At 45.5% G+C, this 18,498-nt stretch overlaps 1 protein-coding gene across 5 annotated transcripts in view; it reads left to right on the plus strand.

The window, feature by feature from the left end:
* The window catches only part of bcas1 (brain enriched myelin associated protein 1), a 160,412-nt gene that overhangs the window by 133,031 nt on the left and 8,883 nt on the right, over window positions 1–18,498 (plus strand). For 4 of the 5 annotated variants that reach the window (XM_041205116.1, XM_041205115.1, XM_041205113.1 and 1 more), the window contains one exon: window positions 11,265–11,318. The exons of the other annotated variant lie outside the window; for it this stretch is intronic. In XM_041205116.1, coding sequence (XP_041061050.1) covers window positions 11,265–11,318 — 54 coding nt within the window. The remainder of the gene's footprint in view (window positions 1–11,264; window positions 11,319–18,498) is intronic. 5 annotated transcript variants of the gene reach the window in all.

Raw genomic sequence — 18,498 nt, forward strand, 5'->3', positions numbered from 1 at the left:
CAAAAACTTTATTAAATATTTTTAAAATCGCTATCAAACCTCATCCCACCACTGGGTGAGGTTTGTAAAAAAAACCACCTACCCGCCTGCCTGTTGGGCCCGTGTGCCGAGCCAAAGTTTGCACAGGCCCCTCAAAATCGTCGATGATTGGCAAGTTAAGGAACTTAATGAGGCCTTTAATTAATGGCGGGCGTGCGTCCCACTGCATAGCACACCCGCCGACTGAAATATCACAATGCCACGCGCTGACGTCGAGACGCTCGCGGGACATCAGCACGCGACATTTCAAGTGCTGGCGGGCTCCGCCACCCACATGCCAGCCAGAAGAGTCTGCCTGTTGAGTTGACCTGGAAAACCTATTTCCTGACCTAAACTGATTTTCAAATCACCCATTTCTAGCTTTAACTGAGGAAAGAAAGTGAGCAAGCAATGGACCTAATTCAAGGTAGTGGGCTGCATCTTTAAATATGGCAATGAGACTGCAAGCTTCATTTTCATTCAGATTAACTGCTGTAGGCTGGGTTTTCCAAATGTCTGGGAAGCTGGCAGCTTCACCTAGGTGAACACTTGATGAATTCAAGAGATAAATGCCTTCACACCTGCCTCCTTGATTCAGGTACTTGGCACTCTCTCAAACATCTTTCCCCCGAAGCCGCAAACCCACCATGTGGCCTCTAGCTTCAAACCATCCCACGATACCCCTTCCCGCCCAACAAGAGGCCTCCCCAGAAGGAAAAAACAGTTTGGACCAGTATTCTTATTTCCCAGTTTTTATTGTTTTTACCTTCTGCGTCTGATTATGTAGTAAAAGGGTCTGGCTCATGAAAGGTCAACGTGGGACTGAGTACAGTAACACCCACACAGTGATGTAAGAAAATACATGACCCATACTTAGGGGTCAGTGTAGTGTTAGACAGAGCCGCATATAGAAGGAAGCATGGAGACAGCTCCTAGCTTGGACCTTTATGTATATATATATATATATATATATATATAGTTTCTAGTAGTTATTAACTACTTACTGTTAAACTACCGAAGATTACGAATATCTTAATAACTCCTACCGAACAACGACCAACACCTGATAACAGACTCAACCCCTCCGTGCCTCCCCCCATCCCTCCACAAGCCTCTGAACTCTGATTTCCTAACATCCTTGCGCTCTTCCACCAAGAATCCGACTCTACACCCAGGCCTCCGATACGATCCTCAGGCCATATGTTTCCCCCACCATGAGGGCTCCAACCGTCTCCTGCCGCAGTTCCGGATCCCTCCTGCCCCAGCCCTCCCCCTCCGCACTCCCGGATCAGCATCCCACTCGATGGAACCTTGCCCTAGTCACCCCACTCCCACCCTGCCCCCTCCCTAATCTGCCACCCCTTCCCTGGTTGAGCACCCCCTCCACTGTCTGGCATGGAGTCATCTGCTGCGGTCTTCACTAACCTGCACCTTGAGGTCCAGACGTCAATCAGCTGGCCTCTGGACAGCGAGCAAATCACTGACATGCTGTGGAGTTTGTGGGGAAATCCTGAATTACAGATTCTTTATGATTCTTTGACGCACCTGCTCCCAGTGGGTCAAGCGGGAAAAAAAAATCCCTTCTTTATGTAGATATGTCTATTGTCTGGTAAGTATGACTTTTCTTTTCCTATATAAATTACCTGAAGTGATCTTTTACTCAGTTAGACTTGTTAGAGACTGTACTTGGGGAAGTTATTCCAATATAGAACAAAATACATCACATTGACTGGAAAATAGGCAGAGTACAGGTACTGCAGAAAAAAAAGGGTTTATGCCATCTGGAAAGCAAGAAATAGAAGGTTAAAAATAGAGGAGGAAATGTCAAAGACAGATTTGTTTCTTTACTTTTCTCCTTTAGTGAATAAAAACTTAATAGTTGAAGAATCCACTCCTAATTCACCAAGGAATAGTGTTTGTAAAGCTCCACAACTTCTCCATGGCAAGGTTACATAACCTTTTGATAGATACCATTTGCTGAATATTGTGGGATAAAACTACGGAAACATAAGGTACTAGAAAATGCTTTTTCCATGGTGTTAAATAAAATGGAAATTTGTGTTTTACTTGGTAGAAAAATATGCCACCCTTGTTTTCAAAATGCCTCTATTGAGATCCAAAATAGCTTGTTGTCAATAAAGAGGAGCATGGAGGAATTCAGCACAAACTTGGCACAGGATTTTGGGCAGAGTTTAGAAACCATCTTCTTCAACATGCAAGTGGTGGCTAACTTCACAGGAACACTTGCGGACCTACGCATAATGCAGCATCTGATGGCCAATGTCTCAACTTCTATTGCAACACAAGCAGAAGCCAGAGTGCTACAGTGGAAGTTCAGACTGAGGCCCCATGAGCATGCCGCCACAAAGGCTCGGATTGCTCTCATCATGGCTGCAGAGTTTTTTTTATTCATTCATAGGATGTGGGCATTGTTGGCTAGGCCAGCATTTATTGCCTTGGTTCAGAGAGCTTTTTTTTAAAAAGTCAACCACATTGCTATGGGTCTGGAGTCACATGTAGGCCAGACCAGGTAAGGATGGCAGGTTTCCTTCCCTAAAGGACATTAGCAAATGAGACAGGTTTTGACAACAATCGACAGTGGTTTCATGGTCATCATTAGACTTTTAGTTCCAGATTTTTAAAAATTGAATTCAAATTCCACCCTAGTTTTCAAAATGCCTCTATTGAGATCCTGTCTCATTTCTGGACTCAGTTCAGAGACTAGGGAATATGTGTGCAATGGAGTTTTCAGCCCTAAACTGTATGCTGAACATGGGCATTGTAACAGAACATTAACTATGTCAGATCCAACATCATTTTCCAACATTAATTACAACAAAAAGTTCTGAGTAAAGTGCAGTAGGAATGCAGTAAAAATGCCCAGGGAAGTTGCGGGATTAGCCATAATGGAAACACCAGCATGATTCTCATTAGGCAACTACAGTCCTCAGGAATCACAAAAGTTTGTTTTGCTTTTGCTGTTTAGCTATCACTTTGACTAATAGTTAAGCTTGGTGTATACTTTGGTAAGTGGAACAGCTTTCTGCTGCTCAGCATGATGAGTAAGTGTTCCTCTGAAGTTTGACATTGCTGTTTTCTATATTACATATATATTATTTTGCAAAGTGAGTCCCATCTCCCGGAGTGACTAGTCTCTAATGTAGCATTGGAAAATCTTAGGACTCACTCTCTGCCATGTTGTTCATAATTCAGTGTTCTGCTTTTGTAACTAGTTCCAGCAGCTGCTCTGGCCAGAATGTACCTCCCCTTTAGGAGGAGGTGGTGCTAGCTTCTTATGATTTTGCACGCACTCTTCAGGTGTGCAGCCAGAGCTGCTCAACGGCATCCTGCGAGGTCATCTGCAGCTTCCCTCACTGAAAGACAGCAGCTTTCAACCAGCCACACTGCAGCCACTGCGCAAGAATACTAGGCCAAGCAAAGGCACAGGGAGGACAGGCACGAAGGGAATGCACAAGAGATCTTTTTTGTATGCAATACGGCAATGTTAGATTTATAAATTTGATTTGAAACATTTGTGGCAGCTTTCATTTTAGCGCTGTGGCCAAGAAAATGCTGTGATAAGTCAGTTACAGGGGGAAGGGAGATGCAGAACTGTTGTTTAATGGGGAATTGGGGTTGGCATTCACTGGTATCACAGTTGGATGAGTTGATCATGGACAGCCCAGCCTAAAAGGAGCTGCATTGGTTGCCTCCTTCCTTCCTCTTCCATGTCCTCTCCCTCCTCCTCCGCTTCCACCATCACCACTTCCTTCTCCTCCTGCTCCTCAGCTTGTCACCATATAAGTGTACCCTCATAATGGCGAGGTTGTGTAGCATGCAAGCAGACCACCACGAACCTTGCACCAACTCTGCTGCATACTGCAGGGCTCTTCCAGTGTGGCCCAGACATCAGATGTGTTGCTTGAGCGTCCCTGTGGTCTGCTCAATGACAGCCTTCTGTATGCCAGCATGGCTTATGTTTCATGTGTTCTGCCCATGTGTGCATGGTTGTGTGCTGGAGTTATGGACCATGTGGCCAGCAGATATCTCTCATCATCCTCTGGTTTGTCGTGATGGCTCAAAGACTGATGGTGCAGCTGACTGTCTCAGAATAAAAGCATCATGACCCCTGCCAGGATATCAGGCACTGACCTTTTCATTTGCTGCGTATGGTATTGAGGGAGTGGGATCCCTTCAGGTTGCAGTACCACTCCGAATTGACGTGCAGTGCCGCAATTGTCACTCCTGTAAGACTGGTGGTGCCTCATGGCCTCATAGACTTTACATAGTCCAGCAGCAGTTATTTTGTTGTTTTGAGACAACATAGGCAATTTAAAAATGCTCAATGATGATGTACCTACACTTCCGGAATTTTCTTTTCCGACAATATGTACTGATTAAAACCTCCCTTTCCTCGATAGCTGACATGGATGCATGATCTTCCCCTCCCCTGCTTTTTGCTCTCAAATTACATTCTTTTAACTGTTCAGGATTGAACAGAATTTTACACCTCACGGGTGCCCGACGTCATTTCATTTGGGAGCAATCTTCAGATCAGCGGGCGGGTATCAGAGCCGTGCCCACCATCAATTAAAAGGCCACTTCAGGCCATTAAAAAGTCAGTTGTTCGCGATTTCACACTCGTCACATGGGCAAAATGGGCAGGCGGCCAACATACTTTTTAAAAAACCTCATCCAAGGGTGGGATAAAAAGAGTCAGCTGCATTGCCATTGTGAGTAGTCAAGAGTTTAGGAGATAGTTTGCAGCTGGTTGCTTAATTGAACTTGACAGCTTCATCTCTGTTCTGAGCTTCATTCTTAGCATTTCCAGACTTCATTTCAGGACTCCTTGGTGTCTCCAAGGCTCCTGGAGGATTTTGACCATGTGGACTCTTCCAGGTATCAGCCAGCCTTCTGTAACCCTGGTAATGGGATTGTGGTCTCTGCAGGTGGCATCTCCTCCACAAGGGTGGTAATAGAGAGGACCATAGATCTTCTGAAGAAGCACTTCTGATGCCTGGACATTCAGGGGGAGCACTACAATACCCTCCAGAGTGGGTGTCACTGATAGTGGTTGCATGCAACACTCTCCACAATCTGGCACTGGCAAGGGGGCACCCACTGGAGGAAGAGGATCTTGAGGCAGCTCCACAGGTCACAGAGGATGAGTCCAGTAGTGAGTCAGAATAGGAGGTTGGTGAGGAGAACACTGAGGCCATAGAGGCAGACCTCTGTAACCTTTAGAGAGGCAGGGACACGTTGATCCAATGCTCCTTCAGCGAGGCTGCCAAAGATCTGCTTCGACTTCATGCCAGGGCTGCCGCCTCCATCCCGGATGTCTGAAATGACCCTTTCCTTTGAACCCAAAGTCCACACAGGGCCTGTGCAATAAAGTTTAAAGTCACTCACGTCCAGCATTAAGTACTGACGTGCCCTGCACCAAAAAAAAAGGTGAAGCACACTCAGGCCTTTAAGACAAAAGCAAAAGTTATATCATTTAGACACTCACAACAAATGAACAGAACTATATCTGGTGTTAATAGCCACACAAGTCATTACAACAAAACATAGCAGAACAGAAGATCACTCGGGAACAGTTCCAGTTGCGTTCTTAAACCTACGTTTATGAGTGCTACATTTTGGCGTCCCCCATCCCCACCCACCCTCGCTGGCACTGGCATTGGAGGCAGCCTGCTGACTCTGCTGTCTTGTTGGCCTTGATGACCTTGACAGTCATCCTCTGGCCAGTGGAGCCTGTGCTGACCCTGCCTGGGAGGGAGTGGCCAATGCCACCGCTGGCATCTCCCCAGTCATCACGGCCACAGATGCCACAGTCATTGGCAGAGGGGCAGAGGTGATGCTGCCATCATCCAGAGTGCCCTGAGAGGAGTTTTCAGAGACAACAAGCAGGTCATGCGCCAAGGTGACATCGCTCTGGACCTCCCTGCAAGCCATTGATGGATGAGCATTTAGCTGGATTACTGGGTGCCTCATCCATCTCTCACAATGGCACTGACCACCTGAGGTCCTTGCCTGTGTGAGGGTTGCTGGTCTGAGCACAACCCCAGGAACCCCTGCTTCTGTCCTCGGAGCTGCCTCTCCATGAGAGTCACCATCCTTTCAATGGAGGAGGCAGTGCTCTCGGCAATGAGGGCCAACGCCGTACTGATGCTCCGCGGGGACTCCTCCACAACAGAGTACATTACATGCATACCCTCACGGATCTCCGCCAGATCCTCCCGCACATCCTGCTGGACATCCAACATCTGCCGCCTAATGGACAACTCCAGGGGCTCATCAACTGCCTTTGACTCAGCATCATCCTGGTCTCCAACAGTCCTCCAACTGCTGGCGCCCTGGGCACTGTCTGTCTCCGGTGGTCCTCTGGCATCAAGGGTGACTCTTTGGGTTCCTGAGATTGAGTGTGTGCTGGCGAATCTAAGGGAGAACAAGGACATGTCATTAGTTTAAGGCATCACACTGTCACTGTGCATGTCAGGCACCCTGGTGAGACAATGGAGATCTGCATCATGGTGCTATTGTCTTTCAATGGGGACTCCAGGTTTGAGGCCCCCATTAATGATGAGACTACACACAATTTGACAATCTCACCTCTGTGCACTGCACTCTTACCTTCGTTAGAGACCCCTGCCTCTCTGCAACCAGCTGAACGAGGTGGGTGGCGGCTCTCCAGCTCCAAAGCATCCATTTCATACCTCGTCATGATTAGGAGATTTGGGGGGCCTCCACCTGTCTTTGACCTCTCTATGTTGTTATGACTCCTCTTCTGAAAGGACAGAGGAGCATTGATTAGTTCACCCTCTGCTTGCAGCACCCTTGTAGCCTGGCCAACCCCACCTGAGGAATACCTTGCAGGGCACATCCGAGTCGTGGCCTTCGAGCTGCAAAGCACTCAGGCCAAGCAACCAGGACTCACGCCCTTGGCCAGCTCCAGAATCAATGACTGATGGCACTCAGACTAACACCCCTGAGCTCCACATGGGGACAGCCAGCCCTTAACACTTCTCCACACTGATCCATGCCAATACGGTACTCACCCTTGCCAAGCGCAGCAGGTTGTTGAACGTTTTGCCGCACTGCACCCATGTGTGTCACACAAAGTCGTGGCTGCTGACCTCGGCTGCCACATCCCCCCAAGATTTTTGGTCTGGAGCTGTGGTCCCCTCCTGCCATCCCTGAGTACAAGGGTGTCTGCCTGACACCCATGTCCTCCACTCATCCGAGAAATGGGGAGGCCAAGTGCCCACCCGATATGTCCTCCTGCCTGACGTTTCCTAGTGAGGCCATTGTTCCAGTCTCCGGAGCGAATAAATATTCTCCCCTGGCAGCCTTCAGGGAGCTGCCTTTGCCAGTTTTAAAGTGCCTGCTGGGTCACCATTGGACCCGGTGCCCGACGGCCCCCGCCTGGCCCTTCCCGACAATGCAGAAGACGCGTTTCACGCTGGGCGAGGCTTAATTGGCCATCCAGCGTGAAATTGTGGTCGGGGCTGATTGCAATCAGGAGCCCATTTCCCATCCGCTCCCGGGCCTGTTGATCACGTGCGCTCAACAAGGGAAAAATTCAGGCCAATGTCTCTCTCTTAGGCATTTTGAATCGGTGAATGGTGTGTGTATGTCAGGATTGCGGGTGTGATGAGGAAAACACTAAGAACTTTTTGCGTGGGCACTCACTGGCTGGAAATGATTTTGAATGGTTCAAAGTTGGTATTACCCAATGGTCAGACAATGTCATGTAATGTTGAGAATGACATCATAAGGAGGCGTCCAATAGTACTTTTCTTACAGGGATGCACTCACCAACTTGGGAATAATGGATGAGGCTGGTAGAGTGACCATTTGGAACTGCCCGACCTCTAATTGGTGGATCTTGATATCATACGTTTTTGAATGAAATCCAAATTGATCGTCAAATGCCACAAATGGACAGACCTTCCATCAGGTTGGGCCACAGCCTTGCGAACAGTGTGAGTTTCGAAATACCAGATCTAAGAGTGTCTAGTTCTGGAACGGGGCCAGATATGCTGAAATCTGGACTGTCCAGTACGAAGTCAGGTCCAGAAGTATGCCTGCTAAATATGCCATTTCAGAGTCAACATGGCACCTCCAGCGGCGAAAAACTAGCTGCTGTGCATCTGAATTTTGCAGTCACCTTCTTTAATTGTGGTTGCCAGATTACATTAGCAGTGCAAACTGGGATCCTTTTGAAACAGAGCAACAACACACATTTGGAGGCACATACTCACTGACGATGCTGACAAAGAAATGGGATGTTAATAATAGGACCATAGAATTTTACAGTATATACGGACTCCATTCAACCCATTGTGCCGGCTCTTTGCTAGAGCAATCTGAAACTAATCCCACTGCCCTGCTCTCTCCCCTAGCCATATATCTTTCATGCTTTCAAATATTCATTCATTATTTCCAGGAGAGATGCAGCAGTCTCTGCATCAACTACTCTGCATTTCAATCGCTGGGCCTTTTTTGTTCTTTTCCTACTTCAGCATCTTTGCATTGGTTTTATACTCATAGTCCTTGTGTTTCTTCCTGAAGTGCATTACCTCACACTTCTTCACGTTACATTGTATCTGCCATCTGTCTTTCTAATCTGCCCACCTGTTTATTTTCTCCTGGAATCGTTTGCAGTTCTCCTCAATGTTTGCCAAAACTCCTACTGTTGTATCAGCAGTAAGTTTAAAATGTATCCTTCTTAGTCTAAATAATTTATATTGACCAACACCAAAAGTGCACACAGCTCTGAACCCTGGAATTAACCATTTCTATTTCTAACAGACCTTTTGCATGCTGAAAAATATTTAATGTTTCCCAATGCCTTTGTTTGTTTTCAGGAAACTTTTGTGGAATTGCAGCAAGTATCTAAATAACAAATAGCTGAAAACTGCATTTTTGAAAATTTATACAGGATTTATGAATAAAGGTCTTTACAGCAGCTATATACTTCTGAAAATAATTTATTTAGTTCTGCCAGTCAACAAAGAACATTATTCTTTTTACAAGTACTGATTGTTAGAAGCAATATTGGCTGAAAATGTGAAGGTTGTAAGCAATAATCAGTTACAGATATCCACTGTTATTTCATTAGAAACATTCGTGAGTCGTGACCTAGGTAGAATGCAGTTAGCGTTGTTTAGGACCACATCAAATACCATGTGGCACAAATTAAGTCATGTTCCAATTTAGACCAGAAATTTGTATCATTGATGTAGGCACACTTGTTACTAATCTAGCATGTAGCAGGCACAATTCTAATTAGGCAGCGCAAAGGACATAATTTTACACTAAGCCAATAATGAACTATATAACAAAAAGTCAATGGGACTAGGAAACACTAAAAGTTGATTAATTTGAGTTGGAGCCTTGCCTCTGGCATTCTCCCAAAGCCTTTATGAAAAACCTCTGAAAAAAGATACTGTCAACCACTGATTCCAGCACCAGATTATGGGCAGGATTTTCCCGTCGGCAAGTGGGGGCGGGGCCCACTTGCCGACGCATGAAATGACGCGCAGTGACATTGGGCGGAACTCCCGACGTTACCGTGCCCCATTATTTTTTTCCAGTAGGCAGGGGCGCAGCAAAATCAATTGTGCACCCACCGACTGTCAATGGCCAATTGAGGCCATTGACAGAGTAATTAAACTAATTAATGGACCTGCCTGTCCAACCTTAAAGTTGGTGAGCAGGCCAGGAGCCCCGACGGGAATTAGAAAAAGCATGAAACCTCATCCATGGACGGGCTGAGGTTTCAAGTAGGTTTTAAAAAAGGTTAATTAGGTTTTTGTAAAAATTAAGGACATGAACCAACTCATGTGACAGTGTCACATGAGGGGACATGTCAGGAAAGTTTTATTTTTCTATTTTTAGCTTTTTTACATTTAAAGCCAATCTCCCTGAGGCAGCACTTAGCCTCATGGAGATGAGTGCGCTCTTTTGTGCGCGTGCGTGAAAGAGCGCACTCTAGATTTTGGGATTCTTCCCCCCCACCCGTCCGCACAGGGAGCGCACAGCGCTTCCGTGCGGTCATCATGCTGGGCGGGTCAATTCGTCGCGCCCCCAATCAGGAGCGCTGATCGGAAGCGCGCCTGTACGCGCCAACCCTTCAACTTCGCCCCCGACAGGGGGAAAATCCTGCCCCATGATCCCCACTGGAAGGCATAAGTGTATACATCAGAGATGAGTTAAAGACAGGAGCAGATTTGCTATGTTGTCATTGGAATAACTGAACAGCATTCATCATTAAGACTGACAAATGATACATAAGCACTTGGGGTTTACCAGTAAATAACACCCAGTAAACTACATCCCAGTTGGGAGAAAAACCAGGAAAAAAGTTTACATGCTGAAATGAAGTTTCTTGATAAAGTTAAAAACCATTTAGTAATTAAGTAAAATGCTCAGAAAAAATGACTATGAGAAACACCTACAAAGTACTCTCCCCATTTTTTAAAAATGCAAGTATGTGTAGACAAGTCTTAAAATGTTGGCTGTAACATTGGGGGGCATGGAATCATCATCTCGCTCTTTCTTCTATTGATTGTAAAGCTAGGTGAGATCAATCAGGACCTTAATACAAATATGTAGGTTCAAGCTTCCAGCTTCTGAGATTTGCCAACTTGTGATTTCCATCCTTTAAAATGAATGATGGGCTGGCAATCACAGAGGCAAAAAAAACCCTAAGGGTGAATTAAAAAGAAAAAAAAACAGCAATACTGAAAATCTGGAATAAGAACATAAAATTCTGATGAAAAGCATGAAAACAAAATATTGTGACCTGTCTTTTCACCTTGTAAATGTATTGTCTGTGGAATTTCTACATTTTTAAAATTTTTCTAAAGAGACATGCTTCGTTTTAATTAAAAAATTCCTCCTTTATCAGTAGTTTGTGATAGATAGGAGTAACTCATGCTTTTTCCAGAAGTTTTTTTCATTTCAACACATATTACAGAATATCTTCATGGGAAGAAGGTAAAATTTGATGAACACTAAAAGTAACCGTTTGAACAGAAACAGAGCAATGGGGAGCCAGCAGAAAAAGAGCCGGTAACAAGTTAGCTGACATGTTGTTTGCTGCTGCTGTTGATCCTGAACTCATCGGCTTAATTGAGACATACATAGAACAGATATCAAGAAACTGAATGCAGATCTTATTTAAGAGTCAATTCAATATTTTTTCATAAAGTAATGGCAGTTTGTATCTATGATTGCAGTCAGTCAAAGAGGATGAGAAATACGCTGAATCTGCAAAAGGTTCTGAAGGAAAGGTAAGTGCCTCTATTATTTTCCATAATGAACAGGGCTCCGATTTAGTAAAGTACCGGTGGATGTCCCATGAATTACGGAGAAATTGAGTTGTCCTCAATGCACTCGTGACATTATAGGTAAAGATATGGAGATCTGCACCTTCTCAAGTTGGTGAAGCTCCATCCAGTGGTAGAAGTGTGAAGGGAGTTAGCAGAAACACGCTGCAGAGTCTTTCTCCAAAGAGAGAGTGACCTACGCTGGCAAACTGCCAAAGGTAGTCAGGATGGATTAAAAGAACTATGGCAGGAAAATAATTTTACAGAGCAGAAACGGGAAGCCCCGGAGAGTGAAAAATAGGTCCCGTGAGGATTACAGCATGACAAGTTTATACTGATAGTACCATCATAAATGTATGTTGATTCTATGATTATATAAAGATGACTGAATTTTTATCTTATTCTTGGAATGTAGGTGACATGGGCAGGGCCACACTTATTGTCTAGCCCTAGTTACATTACAATGTATTGCCACTTCATTCATCACTGCGTTGTGTACTGCCACTCTTTACTGCACAGTGCACTGTCACTCCTTACTACACAATGTTCTGTCACTTCTTACTGCACAGCGTTCTGTCATCCCTTACTATGCAGTGCACTGTCACTCCTTACTGCACTGTGTACTCCCTCCATGTTGCCCTCAAGGTAAGCCCCCTGGCAACACCACCCCTCCCCTCTGCCACCATCCACCATGATAGGTGGGAGAGATGTGTGGTTTGGGAAGGAGCCTGGTTAAACTGTCAAATGTGCAAAATTTGATCCTAACCCACAGTGCACACACCTGTTGTCATTTGATAGCACAATTGTAGAGGTATCCGAGTATCCCATGGAGGGGAGTCTCTGTATTAACCTATTTAAGGGTTCTCACAGTGCAATTGGAAGTCTGATTTAAAGTTCACTGTTGCTGAGCAGGTCCCTCTAGAGGTCAGGAACCTGTAAAATGAAAAGGAGGCAGGAGCTACAGTTCCAGAGGTTAAGTGCCTTTTCTAGCACTCCTTGTTGAGAAAAGCTTCATCCTCCTCCTCCCTACATTCCCCACAGATTGTGACCTCAGTGCACTCCATGATGTTCTCTCTCTTTCTCCACTATGATGTTCTACTTTCCACTCCCACATCCCAAGCCCCCAACACAGCTGTCCTTCCCACCCCTCCTTGCCATGGCTGACCTTCCACTTTCCTCACTCTGATGGCTGACCTTCCCACCCCTCCCTGCCATGGCTGACCTTCCACTTTCCTCACTCTGATGGCTGACCTTCCCACCCCTCCCTGCCATGGCTGACCTTCCACTTCCCTCTCTCTGAGGGCTGACCTTCCACTTCCCTCACTCTGAGGGCTGACCTTCCCACCCCTCCCTGCCATGGCTGACCTTCCACTTCCCTCACTCTGAGGGCTGACCTTCCCACCCCTCCCTGCCATGGCTGACCTTCCACTTCCCTCATTCTGAGGGCTGACCTTCCCACCCCTCCCTGCCATGGCTGACCTTCCACTTCCCTCACTCTGATGGCTGACCTTCCCATCCCTCCCTGCCATGGCTGACCTTCCACTTCCCTCACTCTGAAGGCTGACCTTCCCACCCCTCCCTGCCATGGCTGACCTTCCACTTCCCTCACTCTGAAGGCTGACCTTCCCACCCCTCCCTGCCATGGCTGACCTTCCACTTCACTCACTCTGAAGGCTGACCTTCCCACCCCTCCCTGCCATGGCTGACCTTCCACTTCCCTCACTCTGAAGGCTGACCTTCCCATCCCTCCCTGCCATGGCTGACCTTCCACTTCCCTCACTCTGAGGGCTGACCTTCCCATCCCTCCCTGCCATGGCTGACCTTCCACTTCCCTCACTCTGAAGGCTGACCTTCCCATCCCTCCCTGCCATGGCTGACCTTCCACTTCCCTCACTCTGATTGCTGACCCTCCCTGTCCCTCATTGTGATGGAAAACCCTCTATCCTCCTCCCCTCACCTTGGAAGCTACTCTTCCCCATCCCTCGCTGTGATAGATGACCCCCCTTCCTCCTCCCCTTACTGTGATGGATGACCTCCCCCATCCCTTCCCACCACATGGCCAATGTTCCCATCATCCCACCATGATGGCTGACCCATGATTGCCAGGAACCGTGTACAAGGGTCCCCTGCTGCAGCCTCCTGCTTCTGCTTTGAATTCTCTGCTGCCTGCCCAGGCCATCCATTTGGCCAGCTGCTAAGCAAGAAGCAGATTTTTAAAATGATAATGTAGTCCTGTCATTAGGTTCAGCTGGCCCTCTGTGTTCCTGGCCTCGCTAGGTACTTCAGCCACCTTCAACCCTCCCCACATTCTCCCACCACCACCACCACCACCCCGCACCCCACTCCTCCCCCAATAAAAATTGGGGCCATTGTATTTGTACACCATTGTATTGTGGTATTGGCAAAGCAACACAAATACTGCACAGCTACGAGCATCTGCTAAACGCTGGGACTGCCCTATTAAACTATCCCAACATATTTTGATACGTTTACAGTGTCTACAGCAAGTGAAGGCTATCTACTATGTGGTGTGGATTTGTGCTTTCATATGTTTCCAGAATGTGTTCCTAGAGGCTCTCTGAACATGAAGAGTTATCATCAACCTAGTTTCAAGTCATGGTTTGATATTGGAAAATACTCACATATTTGAAAAGTCAATGTTCCAGATTATTTCATTCTCATTTATTTTTTCCAAATAGCTGTGAAATGCTAATTTTTTCTGCTCATTCTTTTCAAATTGTATTAATTGAACTGATGATAGCCCCTTCTTTGCCCTTTTTAAAGATAATGTAATTCCTTGATGGTTAATAAAGCCTGTGCATAATTTAACCATACAGACTAGGAGGCCTCACATTGGATTCCTTGTCTGTGTAGAGTTAACTGATGTCAAGCCTCAGTTGACATCAATAGGTGTGAATTGAGGAAGAAATATGATCAGGGTTTGGGTTCCTGATTGCTATTTTAACAATGTCCACTGGAAAGGTGTGCATGCGTGTACGTACGCATATGCGTGTGCAGGCTTCAGCCAGACAGGATCATGGTCAACAGTGATGATGGTTGAAGAGTCTGTTCGGGCCCACATGTGAAAAATAATCATTGAGATATGTACTGGAGGGCTACCAATGAAGCAAAACCCGAGCAAGGACTCAACACCATCAGGAAAGAAAGAAAGAGGGACATCTCTCCTGTAAATTGTCCATTTCAAAAACTTCATAAAATAGAATTGCTGAAATAAAAGTAAAATCCCAAAGAACATTCCTAAATTCATAAAGGTTCTTTGGGCAAGATTTTAACTCACTCAAACCCCATCCACTTACAAAGGTTAAAATCAGGCCCATTGTATAAACTACAAAGTTGTAAGCTGATTTTTTTTTCCAGTCGCTGTAAGTAGTTGACATTCTAAAGAATTTGTACTAAGATATGACCAAGGCTAAGGGTCTATCATGGTCCTTCCTTCAAGTAAACATGGGGCAGGATTTTACGCCCTATGTGCAGGCACGTGCCCGACCCAATCGGGTGTGCGTCCCGACATCATCGTGTGATCTTTCGGCCAGCGGGCAGGTGCAAGAGTTGTCAGTGCACCCGCCAACAATTAAGAGGCCTATTAAGGTCCTTAAGCAGGTAATTAATTTGTACTTTTCGCCAACCGTCCAACCATTTGGTTGGCAGGTAGGCGAATCGGTCGGGCGGCCTTTGGATTTTTTATGAAACCTTATCCACGAGCGGGATGAGGTTTCCAGAAGTAATTTTTTAAAAAATTTAAGCATTATTTTAAACATGTCCTTCATGTGAGTGAGTCACATGTGGGGACATATGTTTCTGTCATTTTTAAAATGTTTATTTTTGTGTCCACAATTCTTCAGCTCCTTGAGGCAGCCTTCTGCACTTGCACTCCTCCCGCGCCCTCCCCGGCAGCGCTGAGCTTCCTAGCATGAGTTTCACATTGGCTGGCCATTAATTGGAATCGCAGTCGAGGCCCGATTGCGGGAGGCGGACTGTTTCGTGGCCAGGCCCACCCGCCGTGCCCATCCAACAACTGGAAAACCCTGCCCATAGAAAATTACACCCATGGTTAATCTTTTTCTTAAATGTTTCTGAGTGCGTTTGTTTCGGAAAAGATAAGTCATCGCACAGTGCCTGGCTTCCTAGTCAGGGGAATCACCTGTTTTTTTTTCACTTACACTTGGCTCTGAGCACTGCTCTTACCATTGCTTTCAATGGGAAAATCAGAGCTTCTAAGAATCATAGGTTGAGCAGGGCTGTAGAATAGTAATACAACTAGCAGCCAAATCGAGAGGGCAAATACTGCTTGGAATTTTCTATATAAATTTACAATAATTTAAATAATTTGGTTAAATTGTGGGTATTTTTTCCATAAATACATGAGAGCGTAATCCTTAATGGTTGTTAATAAAACTTTATTTTTGTGCCTTTTCGGTAACAACAAGAAATATCTTGCATGATAGCCTATTGTTTGTATTTAACAGTTGTGGCTTTGTTTTCTGCAGTGAGGTCACTTTTCATCCAGTGATTTTACAGGCAAAAGATGTGTTGGCATGACTTTACTCTTTACATAATCGATGTTAATATAAAGAACCTTTGTAGCTAATTCTGTGGCTGAAGAAGCAACTGAGGGCCCATCTATGTACGTGTCACTCTTTATCTGTAGATGTTGTAGCTCCAGATTTATGCCATTTTATTTAGATTAAAGTTACAAGAAGCTTTGGATTGTCTGCAGCAGGGGAAAGTTAGCAAAGATTGTAAGGATAATAAGGCTGTTAAAAAAAGGCAAACCAAACATGGTTTATTTCTAGAGGGGTAGATTTGAAAATCAGAGAAGTTACGATAAGCTTGAATTGAATCTTAGTTTGATCACACTTGAAGTATTGTGTACAGTTCATTTGATATATTATAAAAGGAATGTAACGGCACTGGAGAGCTGGAGAGAGTGTAAAAAAGATTTACAATCATAACACTGGAAATGCAAGGTTATGCCTGTCAGAAAAGGATGAACAGCCTGGATCTTTTTTCTATCAAAGAAAAAGACCTGAATTTTTGCCATGATATGAGGGTCTACAACTTCTCCAAAATGGCACTGGAGGTCCAATAAATGAAGTTGTGCCCCCAATTCTGGCATCTGCCATATTTGGCAGTGCGGGTGCAGGATTGGTTGTAAGTGGGGGCGGGTTGTAGTTTGCACATCTGTGGTTCAAGGAGTGAGCTGCATATCTTAAGCTGCAGCTACCTTCAGTCAAATCTAATTTTTGCTTGTAGAATGTCCAAAACATGACTTGTGCACTTTAAACCTATCAGGTGGAAGTCTAAAGTTAGCGGTGTTCTTTGAGGAGGTAGGGTACCCTTTTGAATAGGTCCAGGGACACCTTTGGGAGAGATAAGGTGTCCTTTGGGATGTTGAAAGTAGACAGAATGTGCATAAAAATTGGATAAACTCATTGGAACTGTCAAGCTCATTGGAACTATGGAGCTGTCAAGGGAACTATAAAGGAATTTAATTACACTGACCTTTAAATTTTTTTTAAAAGTATTCAAGTTAAAAAAGACAATGCTTGCTATTTCACTCTGTCTGTTGACATAAGCCTGAGGGTTATCGTTGTAGGATTTGTGCTGCATGGCTGACTTCACAACCTGTCATTATCACAGTAGGCTGCCTGTCAACTCACAGTCTGCTGGGCAGCTCCAAATGGTTATGGGGCTATGAATACAAACGCTTGTTGTTTTAAAGGATTAAGTGGTTGAAGGAATTTAAATGTAGTGAATGGGATTTTATCAATGAGAGTATTTTTTTTTAAGTAGTGGATTCATCAGTAGATACAAAGCTTTATTTTATTTCCCCTCAGGATGGGCACTGAGGCCTGCCCATGATAGATACTGAGTGAGTTGGCATGGAGGGTGTAAGGGCACAGGATGGTGAGTGGAAGGGCATGGATTAGTATGAGTTGGCACTAAGTTGGCATAGGAGCTACATGGTGGTGGCATGGAGGGTATGAGGGGCCATAGAGGTGGGTGGGGTCATGAGGTGGCATGGTTTGCATGTATGGGGCATGGGGAGTGTGTGAGGGGATGTGTGGGGTGAGGGCTAAAGGAATTTTTTTGTTTTATTGTATTGGTTTGTTTGCTGCTGGGACAAAGTGCTGGATCACTTTTTGCCCAGATTGCCTAAGTCCCTGTGTTGCCTCCAAGTGGGTACGATTCCTGTTACCAGCCACCTCACACCTGGACTGCTAAAGAATGGGGAGATGTCAGATATCCTTAGGATTAAAGGGTTTGGAGCCAGAGCATTATACTAAGCTCCAGGAGTTGTCCCATACCACAAAATGCAACGAAGTGGACTATGAAAAGAAAAAAAACAATATGAGTTGAATTTAATGGCCTTAGCAGTGGGTCCACCCATTGGCTGGAGCAAAACCCCATTGTGGCAATTCCCAGGTGCCCCAATGCAATTAAAAGCCAATCTGGCGCCTACCTGGTTAGTTTCGGGGTTCCTCAGGAAATGAGGATGAAATACCTGCACCTGTGTGAAAACAACCCGCCAAAACACCATGGAGACTTGAACGAATTATTAGTGCATTTGAACACAAAGGACAGGATTCTGCCCCCCCCCCCACCATGTCGGGGGCGAAGTTGAAGGGCGGGTGCGCACAGGTGTGCTTCCAATCAGTGCCCCCGATCAGTGACGTCCACACAGAAGAGCTATGCACTCCATGTATGGGCAGGGGTGGGATATCCCAAAATCGAGAGTGCCTTCTTTCGCGCATGCGCACAAAAGAGCGCACTCATCTCCTGGAGGCAAAGTGCTGCCTCAGGGAGATCAGCTCTAAATGTAAAAAGCTAAAAATAGAAAAATAAAATTTTCCTAACATATCCCCTCATGTGACACTGTCACATGGGTTGGGACATGTCCACAATTTTTACAAAAACTTTATTAAAAATTTTTAAAACCTACATGAAACCTCATCCCACCCATGGATGAGGTTTCATGCTTTTTCTCATTCCCGCCAGAGCTCCTGGCCTGCCCGCCAACCTTAAGGTTGGGTGGGTAGGTCCACTAATTAGTTCAATTACTCTGTCAATGGCCTCAATTGGCCATTGACAGGTCGGAGCATGCGCAGCTGATTTTGCTACG

The sequence above is a fragment of the Carcharodon carcharias genome, chromosome 14, assembly GCF_017639515.1.
Source record: "Carcharodon carcharias isolate sCarCar2 chromosome 14, sCarCar2.pri, whole genome shotgun sequence".
NCBI classification, from domain to species: Eukaryota; Metazoa; Chordata; class Chondrichthyes; order Lamniformes; family Lamnidae; genus Carcharodon; species Carcharodon carcharias.